The following is a 10,939-nucleotide window of genomic DNA, read 5'->3' on the forward strand; positions in this document are numbered from 1 at the left end:
AAAAGAAAACATTTCTAGGTCTATTGCCAAGCACCATAAGAACATCTCCGACAAGGCGAGTACAAGGTCGTGGAAAGTCGATCAACTTCTTGTTTTTTAATTCATCACGTGATGTACAGTATGGAAAACTTAGGGAAACCATGTCATAAATGTGTAGTCAATTGCCGAACACCACTCTCTTCGTCTCATATTAGTGGTTCAAATTTGACGGAGGAAATTGATCGTTCCCGACTAAAAAAGGGCGCGCCTACAAAATTTAGAAGGGAGCATAAAACTGGTATGCAGCGGATGAGACGAGACAAGACGGGACGACGACTGTACCACAGGCTTTTGTCAACAACAAAGTATCTTCCGCATAACTACACGACGGTCGATGATCGTGCAAAAATCTGAACAAAATGTGTTCTCCATTTTGCTTGCGAAACACAGACACAGTAAGATGACACATCTCCGGCCAGAAAACCAGCACACTCACACGCGGCGACCGGCCATCGACCGATGGAGACGTCCGCCACGTCAGCGGTGGGCCCTGGCCGGCGAACAAACGCGGACGCCGCGCCTCGTCGCTGCGCGCCGGCCGTTGGCGCATCTTCTGGCAAAGGCACGCGGCCGGGCGCCCCTTCGCGATCGCGTCGCCACATAATCGACTCGATCCCCACCACATTATTTCTTTATCTTTCTTTCTCTGAATCGGTTGATTATTTACTCCTCCCAGCAGCAACAGCTTCCTCGCAGTCGCAGTCTCGTAGAAAAACTAGGGATCAGATGCGGTGCTCCGTAGAAAATAAAAGGATCAAGCAGCTGCTGCCTTGGCCACCAAGATCCCTTCCCCTCCCTCCCAAAGCGATGGATGATGGGTCAACGGATTCCACCCGCCGCTGGTGCACTCCGATTCAGAGCCGATTCTCCAGTCACAGCCACAGGAGTGCTCCATATCTTTATGCCAACTTGGGCGGGCGGGCGGGACCAACCTACCCCGGCACGTACGTCCGCATCGAGCCACGCACGCAGATACATATATGTCGCCAACTGAGAAAACTCGAGCGGTTCCCCACATATCACCGGTCTGGCAACGAGTATATCCAGATTCATTGTACGTGGACCGAGCCACGATCGAGTATGCAGCGCCTCACGGCTCCAACAAATTAAATTGTACATCAGCAGTTTCATGACTGACGATGCCACATGGTGGAGCCCTAACCAATACTAAATATTAAATATTAAGTGTTCCAAATTTGTCTACATAGATGCGTATTTGCAAGTGTTTTACTGCATATATCATGGCCTAATGCCATACACTTGTATTATTATTATTTTTTGCAAGAAGGCCATATATTAAATCAACCAACTATTATCGGGCCATTTTTAAAGTAAAAAAATTACACATAAGTCCTGTAATAATATTAATCAACCAACTCTTATAGGGACATTTTTAAAGTAAAAGAAAATTACACATAAGTCCCTGTAATAAAACGATGGCGTCTTCCTCCTGCACTCGCCGGTAGCGCACCATGAGGGAAGTTCAATGTTGCCACTCGACCTCCGAACCACGTCGGAGCCAGGAAATCGTTGTTGACATAGCAACCGGGAAGTCAATTGGAGCCTAAAAACGCCGGTGACAGTGATATAAGAAACAGACAGATGTTTCAGAGAAGAAGGTGACGAAAAGAATTTGCTGATCACCCCTTATCCAACCAGAAAGATCTGGGTCGACCTAGCCTTCCGCGACGAGGTCAAAGCTCGTCGAGCAATTGCCAATCGGAGAAGAAGCACTGAGACACGGAGACCAAGTGCAAAACACGAAGATGAAACCAAATCCACTACTCCAGACGATGCCCCCCTCCTCTACGCCACCAACGAGATTGTCGTCAACGAGGTGGATTAAGCTTATTCCTCTATTGCATGACGTCACCAAATCCACTATAGCGTCGCTGCTGAGGAACCAAAAAGTCTAAGGGTCTGTTTGCTTTGAGGCCAACGGACGCCCTGCCAAAAATTGGCATGCCCACGCCTTCAGGGCCAGTATTTGGTTCAACGTCAGCAAATTGGCGTGCCCGTCTGACTTCCCTAGCAAAACGGCCGCGTCAGTTGTTATTTGCGCCCACGCGCGGGCGAAACGCTGGTGGCAGGATTGTTCGCCAAATCGTGGGCGAGCCAGCGTTTGGCGTGGTGGGCGGAGGGAGAAACCAAACATGCCATAATTCTTAGAGACCTAACTACCGCTCTGCTCCACCTTCATCGCCAGAGTGCCAAAGCGGAGGAGGAGGGGACCCGTGGCCTAGCCGGTGGGATGTGCTTTTTGTGGAGAGATTGGGGACAGGAAGATGGCGGCTAGCTTTTGGCGAAAATATGCCATCAGTTATAGTTAGAAAACAAATATAAATTTTATATTTCTAAAATAACTACCGTGTACCCAAGTAAATACTCCATCTGTTTCATAATTCTTGTCTCAAATTTGCCCAAAAATGAATATATCTATTCCTAAAAAGTGTCTAGATACATATTTAATATTTCAACAAGAATTATGAAACGGAGGGAGTACTCCTATATACTTCCGGGCATGCAAGTTGTGCTGAATGACCAATGACCACGAAACCAACTAAATTAAACACGGTTATAAAACAAGCATTATTGCAATTGCCTGCTGACTACACTCCATTGATCTTTTCCCTCGGTGCACCGTACCTTGCCATGAACACCCGTACGTCCACTTCTCCAAACAGATGACGACATAGCCAGAAGAGAATTGCTTACAAGGCAAAACCTTGCGCTGATTCGACCTCAACAACGGCGCCATGATGCCACACATCGATCCATTATACTTTAACCCAGTGCGTGGTTGGTCTTATCTGGTTACCAATGGTCCAACATAACTAATTAAATGATGTGATTAATTAATGTAAGTTGGCTAGCTCAGCGCAGAATAATTAAAACAGAATCGGTGATCAGATGCAGATTCTACAGAAACCATACGGCGACGCAACGCCACATACGTTTTGTTTATGTTTCTTCGTGATGATTTGTTTAAGATCAAGGGAGCTGAGAGCGATCTCGTCGTCCTTGTTTGCTTCGCTGTAAAGCTTAGCTAGCTTCCAAGTAATCATGCAGGAGTAGTTAATTCGATAAAACTTGGTCGTACTAATTGCAACTTGCAGGATTTGATGGTTTCTTATAGTTAGGAAATGTGAGAGCGCATGCGTGTGGTGGATGTCATGCATGATGTACGATCTAGATATCGACCGGAATCTCTGATTCCCTTCTGGTGTTGAAACTTGAAACCGCCAGTATATGTATAGACAGTAGTTTTCTAAAACAAATTGACGGAATCAACCAGGTCTCTACTGGCATGTTTTATTGTATTGGACCTAGAAATGGTCTGTGTATATATACTGCACTATTCCTTTCCTATATAGGAGTATTGGTATTCACGGTAAGAAACTATAGGAATGGCCGCTTAATAACTTGTACGGAGTAAAAAGTCTGTGACTGTACATAGAATATTTTCACCATTTCCCAATAGTAGGTACTGTATTAATTAGAACTAAGGCAAAGATGAGGTTCATTTTTTTTTAGAAAGCAAAGACGAGGTTCATGAAAGAACATATATATGTTCGCGAAAATGTTATTTCAACATCATACCGAAATTTGAAAAATCCTTGCACACGATGGCCACACACCATATCTGAAACGAACTAATGTCCAATCATGAATCCAACCGGTTTACGTATTACTAGAAGAGTCCATATACTTCATCGGCGGTGTCAAATGGAAGTGTTAATTGCTCCCGACAACAACAACCCATGAAGAAAACGATTAGCCAGCTCGGGATAGAAATGGATAGTAGCACACACACCTCCCACGGAAACATCTATCAGGGAGCTAGCCCAAGCATGTTAAAGTAAAAAGCCTAGAGCCACCACTCCAGCTAAGCTATCGCGACCGAGAACGACCCCCTGGCGAATCACTTGACGGGGGGAGGGTGAGTGAGAAAGCCCGGAGATTCCGAAACGGGCGGCTCTTGGTGGCCGCGTAGGAACCTGCGATCCGTTTTGTCAATTGCCAAGAGGCAAGATGCATCTTCCGACATGGCGGAAAGGCTGGCTTGGGGTCTGTTAAACAAGTCCCCAAGGGTCGTCTCCGCCCCCCGACACGGCTGGGACACAAAAACATCGTGACGACGTGGACGTGAATCTGCAAAAATTAAGAAGAAAGCTGGGCCGGGGGCGGCTCATGCGCGCCGCGTCAAACACCCGGATGGTCGTTTGCTTCTTCTTTTCACTTTTTTCACTTGTTTGTACGCAGCACCTGGACCAGAGTATTTTTGGTTCTCTGTCATGGAGGGCCCCTTTCATCCCTTCCCCACAAGTCAGTCGAGGTTAAGGACCGGTGTCGGATCAGATAAGAAGGAGGTTACAGGCCAGGCTGCTGTGGATCGCCGCGTATGGTCTCGATCTTTTTTTGTTCTGGAGAGTACTCAGCTTAATTCGATCACGTAAAGCGGTCGACCGAACGGCCCGAGTCTGAGACTGACACGTGGGTCCGGTGAACGCGAGGCGCACGCACGCGTCAGTGGGGCTCATCTAGCCTGTGGCTAGCCAAACCCGCTCTCCATCTCGTCTCGTCTAGCCGGCGACTTGGACTCCACCCATGCATTTCCATTGACTGACTGACTGACCAATGGGGCCACCGGTCAATTTATTCGTGCACCCTCGCGCGCCAGCGTCCCTTCGCCGCATCGGGGAGAAGAAAGAACGAGTCAGCCAGCACGTGTGGATCAGTCCCAGCAGGGCCCGGACAGGCTGGCAAGACGGCCAGGGCCCACCGTGGCGTGGCACGTCGCCGTCCGCGGAAGTTCGGCCGCCGCGCGCGAGGAGCGGCCGGCCGGCCGCCAGCCCACGTGCGGCGGAAGTATCTCGCTAGCTCGCCCACCACCGCTGGGCCGAACACTTGTTTTGAGCAAGAATATCAGGTCTCATGTCGCCGTACGATGCGCGGGTGCGTGGGTAGGTGGCTGGTGCCCGATCCCAGCATATATGCATGACTGTGTCACGTCACACATGGGTATCTCGATATCTCTGGGTGGGGGAAAGTACATGGCCACATGGATGAATCTATCTCGGGAATTTCGCCCCATGCGAGAGACCCGAATCTGAGGGAAATATTTTCCGGTAGGAGCGAGAATTAACTGCATGTTTTTCATCATCAGAAACTTTGTAGTAACGATGTTGTAAAAGCATGTAGAATTCATAAAACAACTCCAACTCGGTATATGTATGGAGAAAAGTTCACCTGTACAATCTGCCGCCGCGGCGATAACTAAAATCATCAGAGCCGGAAATCCGATCGATATAGTCAAAATAGCTTAACATTTTACACGACGGAAACACGAGAAACCACATATTTCAACGCAAGTTGTTGTACACGGGAAAACGTAAACCGGAACCTGACTTACAAGCTGCCTAGTAATCATCGACCGTGGTTTAAACCCACAAACTCTGCAGCAAAACATTTTTTTAACGGACGAGCAAACAGGACGACCAATTCGACGATCGACGGGAATCTCGACGACGACCCATATAAACAAAACAAATATCAGGTGGGCCTCCACAGCATGACACCCGCAAGACCCGGGCCCACACAAACATGCCACCCGGTACCTCACTCGGGCCCACGAGACAGGCAGGTACATCCTGCATCACATCCCACGGCCTATAAAACCAAAACTGCTGACATCATCCATGACAATTCCGCCTCCCAGGCCGGACCCCACGATCCCATCCGACCGTCCACTCGTCTGGCACCACACTCCCGATGGCTGACACGCGTCATGCCCCAGCTCCGGTCAACCAGCCGAGCTCCTCAACTTGCACGTGCGTCATGCTCCGCTCGGTCGACACGTGTCGTATTCCCCCTGTCTATATAAACGCCCAGGTACGGCGACCCAATGTTCCATTCCAAAATCTTTTCCCCCAAAAAAGAGCTCCCCCCCAAAATCGCTCGAACCCAGCCTAGTGAGCTCACAGTGATCGAGAGAAATCCCAGAAGCGAATGGACTACTACCACAGCGGCGGATCATCAGACCAGTCGTCCTCGTCGCCGTCGCTTTCGCTGCCGCCGGGGTTCCGCTTCCACCCGACGGACGAGGAGCTCGTCAACTACTACCTCTGCCGCAAGTGCGGCGGCCTGCCCCTCGCCGCGCCCGTGATCGCCGAGGTCGACCTGTACAAGTTCGAGCCATGGCGGCTGCCGGAGAAATCTGCCGCGGCGATGGCCGGCGCCGGAGGGGATGAGGCCAAGGAGTGGTACTTCTTCTCCCCGAGGGACCGCAAGTACCCCAACGGGTCGCGGCCCAACCGCGCCGCCGGGACGGGTTACTGGAAGGCCACGGGCGCCGACAAGCCCGTGGGCTCGCCCCGGCCTGTGGCTATCAAGAAGGCCCTCGTCTTCTACGCCGGGAAGCCGCCCAAGGGGGTCAAAACTAACTGGATCATGCATGAGTATCGCCTCGCCGATGTCGATCGCTCCGCCGCCGCCAGGAAGAAGAACAACCACAACGCTCTCAGGGTAAATTCACCAGATCCGATTTCTTTCTTCCCCTCTTCTTCGTTAGTAATCCCCTTCCTTCTTTTAGCAAGACAAAAAATTTTTTGAAGGGGTTAAAGAAAGAATCGAGCAATGGATGTTTCTTGAATTGGCAAGTTGTGGTTGTATTTTATTTTTTCCTGTAGCTTTAGAAAAGTCGTCTTGATTTGTTAGGTTCGTGGCCATAGAGAAAAGAACAAGAAAAGAAAAAGGTAGTGGATCCGTCCAAGTTGCAGCACGCTCAACTTGTCCCTTTCGTCACAGCCTGTAGTCCGGCGGCGACGTGCGTAAAGCGGCGGCCGCATGGCGTCACGGCTCACGTCACGCGGCTCCCGGACCGCGACAGCTCAGGCCGACGCCGTGCTTTAAAAGTTGGTTGATTAATTTGTTTCTGGCTTGGGAGATAATTTTGTTCTTGAATTCTGATTGTGTGATTTTTCAATCTGCAGCTGGATGACTGGGTGCTGTGCCGGATCTACAACAAGAAGGGCGTCATCGAGCGGTACGACACGGCGGACTCCTCCGTCTCCGACTCCGGCGACGTCAAGCCGGCTGGTCCTGCGCCGGGGGCGAAGAAGAACCCGCGGGCCGTTCCGCCGGCCATGAAGGTCGAGCTCTCAGACTACGGGTTCTACGGCGGCGGGAACCACCCGTCCCCGCCGGCCACGGAGATGCTCTGCTTCGAGCGCGGGGCCTCGGCGGCGGCGGACCGGGACTCGAACTCGAACCACTCCATGCCGCGGCTGCACACGGACTCGAGCTCCTCCGACCGCGCGCTCTCCTCGCCCTCGCAGCTCTCCCTGTCCCCGGAGTTCCCCAGCGACATGGATTACGCCGAGAGCCAGCACATTAACGCCGCCGGGGGCGGCGACGCCGGAGGATGGCTGGGGGAAGATTGGGCAGGGGCGATCGACGACGACGGGTTCGCCATGGATGGTTCCCTCGTCTTCGACCCGCCGCTGTCGCCCGGCGCCTTCGCGCGCGACGCCGCCGCATTCGGGGACATGCTCGCCTACCTTCAGAAACCCTTCTGAAGACCAGATTTCATTTCAGATTCAGCAACAGCCGCTGCAACTCTCTTAGCCCACTAACAAGTTCGTCATCAGGTCTCGTGCAAATTCGGTTCAGGAAAACTGATTAGAGTGTTCGTCAGTCTAGCAGGATCAGAGAAACGCAGGGAAAGATTAACCCGCCGGATCGATGCCCGACCGGGTGCAGACTTATCAGCATCAAATGTTAGCTTGATAAGGTAAGTAATTCCTCGCCATCGTCGATAGGTTAAGTTAGCTGGCAAATCGGGTCGATTTATTAGCCGGTCAATTTTTGTCGTGTTGATTAATTAGTGGAGTAGTTGAGGTTCCTGCCTGAGATGGATCCCGTATTCCCGGACGAACCAAGAAGAAGATGACACTGAGATTGATGTTCTGAGTTCAGTCAGGGCTGTCGAATTATTTTCGGTGCCGTCGTGTTGTGTTAGATTGTGTACTCCTAGGATGGTTCAGGTTCCCCTCATTTTAGGAGGACTTTTAGTTCAGGGGGCTGACGCTTTTTAGGGGGTTACTCTTGTGTGCGTCCTGTAATTGCAAAAAGGGTTCGATGTAACGGAGTCGCTTTCAGTTTCAGTGGTCTCTCGCGTGACCTGGGAAGCCAATTTTGTAATGCAATTATATCGTATAATTAAGCAGTGTCGTAAATTGTAATTATATATGCATGGGCTCCTTATTTATTTACGGAGCACTAGTACTTTTTATTGTGGCTTTTTACAAATTTGACTTATGACAGCGTTTTACCAATGCCAGTTTTTTTTTTTGCTTGTACAACTGAATGAGCATGACAGATGTGAACCTGTTGCCTGCTGATTGCTGAATCTAGTCATCCAACTGCGCAGGGAGATATCCATAAAAGTTGGAGAGATGTCATGCACGCATGCCACTTTAGAACTATAAAGGAGCAACATGTGTCATGCCTTTTTCTCGTTTGGTTGTTGCTGTTGAGTGGCATCATGATTCATGGCCCGCAGTTCCATGCTGAACACGTACCTGTATTTGTCTAGAAAATACTTCTGGATGCGATGGACCATATGGAACTGTCGATTCTGTGTGACATAATCCACACATTAATCCACACAGTATAACCCAACGGTGTGGGCGTGTGTTATGTGTACACAGGTCGACGGTGTTGGAATACATTTTTTTTTCCAAACTACCATCTTCTTCTTCTTCTTCTTCTTCTTCTTGGCAGGTGCTCATTTCATTCGGTAAAAAATGATATTTTTTTTAAAAATAACGCCGGTTAAATCCTAAAATAATCGAGGCAAATTTAACACACATGTTTAAGTCTAGTACTTAAACCTGGATAGGCTGGTTCCACCATAAAGAACCAGACCACCTGAGTTATACTCAGTTCACGGTAAAAAAAAAGGACATTTTTGTTTTGTCCCAAGTCAATTCTGTAAAAAATCAACATTGTCTGCACTATGAAACAACTTTTTTTAAATAGAAACAACGGGCTTCTCTCATGATTTCCATTAAAGAAACCGTCCCAGTGTTATTACAGCATAGTTCTGGAAAATAAAGGGAAGTACAAAAAACACAATACAACTGCTACACACCGCATACATAGTCAGAGCAGCACAAAAACTTGGTATCTGCAGGGAATGAAAACAGAAAAACTCAGCGGTCGCTCCAGCATGAGGAAACACCAGCTTTGCCCCTTCTCATCCAGCAATCCTGCATCGCAAAGGAGCCCAACCATATCTTATAGAATATGCCCCACCACCATCTTGATCGTGGCGATCCCTTCCTCAAGTTTTCTTTTCTTTAGCTTTTTCTGCAACACAGCTCAATTAGGCTGCTCATAGTGCATATAGTAACATAAAGTAGTTACATGTATATATTACTAACCTATGTTAATCTGTAAATAGTGAGGGTAACATAATTTGTGGTAACATATAAACCTCATTAATTGCTTGGGAAATGTGGTGTGATAGTAACATATCTAGTTACCAACTCCTTCTTTTTCTTCATTAATTATCATGCCATGTCACCAAAATGCTTAGTTTGCATCTATGTTATTACTTAAGTTGTTTGCACTATGGCCAGCCTTATGGAGCAAATTACACAACGAAAATATCAGCACAGACGGCTCACTAGGGAACTTTTGCCTGAAGCAAGCATTGTTCCTCGTCTTCCATTCGTCCACAGCACAGCCGCCGTCCCATAGAGCATAAGCTTGCACTGGGTCCCAAGAAACGAGCGACACCATCGATCAAACAGATCAGCGGAGCAGGTCGGTGCTCTGGCTAATCCCCAAGGCACACACCCCCCACCCCCCACCCCCATATGATAACAATGATTGTGCTTTATTCTCGACCATATAAATTAGAAAATGATACTATACGGTAAATTGTGCTTTATTCTCGACCTTATAAATTACTTCCTCCGTTTCATAATTCTTGTCGAAATATTAATGTATCTAGACGTATTAAATAGATACATCCATTTTTAGACAAATTTAAGACAAAAATTATGAAACGGAGGTAATACAAAATAATACTATAAGACAAGAATTACGGAACGGGATAGTACAAAATAATATTATACGGTAAAAATAACCACATGCATTAAAGTCAACTACTGTGTGCTAAGCATATGTGTCATATGCTTCCTCAACTAAACCGTGGTGGATCTAGTAATCATTAGTCCTTGATTTTGTATGCTACATGTGCGACCCGCACATTTTACCACCACGGCACTGCTAACCTCACGCTCACGGAGGTTCTCGTCCGTTGGGTGTGCCTCCATGTGGGCACGCCAAGGAAGCCACACGTCCACTTAAACGATGGTCGATGCACGCTCGAACAACCGAGGTGGGACTAAACGATAAAACGTGGTTCCCGTCTGCAGCCAGATCGCGATAATACATGCGTCGCATACCTCCAGCGGCCGATCCGATCGACGGTCTCCTTCGATCCGGTTCCGTCTGGGATGACGTGGCTGGCTCTCGGCCCCACGTACTCTAAACCAGAGAGGTCCGTGCAGATCCGCCGGCACGTGGGCACGTGGCGCTTGCTTTAAGTGCGTCTCCTCTGACGCGGCGAGACGCCGGCGCATGCTGGCATGCAGCGAGCTCTCCTGGGGTTGCCAGTCTCCTGCGAACACTGACATATTGCCAGTCTCCTGGAGTACTTTTCCTTCTGCTGATCTTTTCTAATTTGACTTGTGGCAGCATTTTACCAACACCAGTGTTTTTTTGCTTATGTACCTGAATGAGCATGACGGATGCGAACCTGCTGGTGTTGAATTGAGTCATCGAACTAGTTAATTAGGGAGATATCCATCAAAGGGGGACAGATGTC

General features: G+C 48.8%; 1 protein-coding gene across 1 annotated transcript; it reads left to right on the top strand.

Annotated features, from left to right (window-relative positions):
* The first annotated feature begins 5,934 nt into the window (after positions 1 to 5,934).
* LOC100828131 (NAC domain-containing protein 71) lies at positions 5,935 to 8,312 on the top strand. The gene is made up of 2 exons (XM_003577711.4): positions 5,935 to 6,564; positions 7,032 to 8,312. The coding sequence occupies exons 1-2, from the start codon at positions 6,049 to 6,051 to the stop codon at positions 7,614 to 7,616; spliced, it is 1,101 nt and encodes a 366-aa protein (XP_003577759.1). The 5' UTR covers positions 5,935 to 6,048; the 3' UTR covers positions 7,617 to 8,312.
* The last annotated feature ends 2,627 nt before the right edge of the window (positions 8,313 to 10,939 follow it).

This window comes from Brachypodium distachyon, chromosome 4 (assembly GCF_000005505.3).
Source record: "Brachypodium distachyon strain Bd21 chromosome 4, Brachypodium_distachyon_v3.0, whole genome shotgun sequence".
NCBI lineage: Eukaryota > Viridiplantae > Streptophyta > Magnoliopsida > Poales > Poaceae > Brachypodium > Brachypodium distachyon.

Coding starts and splice junctions, on each gene's coding strand:
- LOC100828131 (XM_003577711.4), top strand. CDS start 6,049: ATGGACTACTACCACAGCGGCGGATCATCAGACCAGTCGTCCTCGTCG. Junction 6,565..7,031: donor ACAACCACAACGCTCTCAGG/GTAAATTCACCA, acceptor TTCAATCTGCAG/CTGGATGACTGGGTGCTGTG.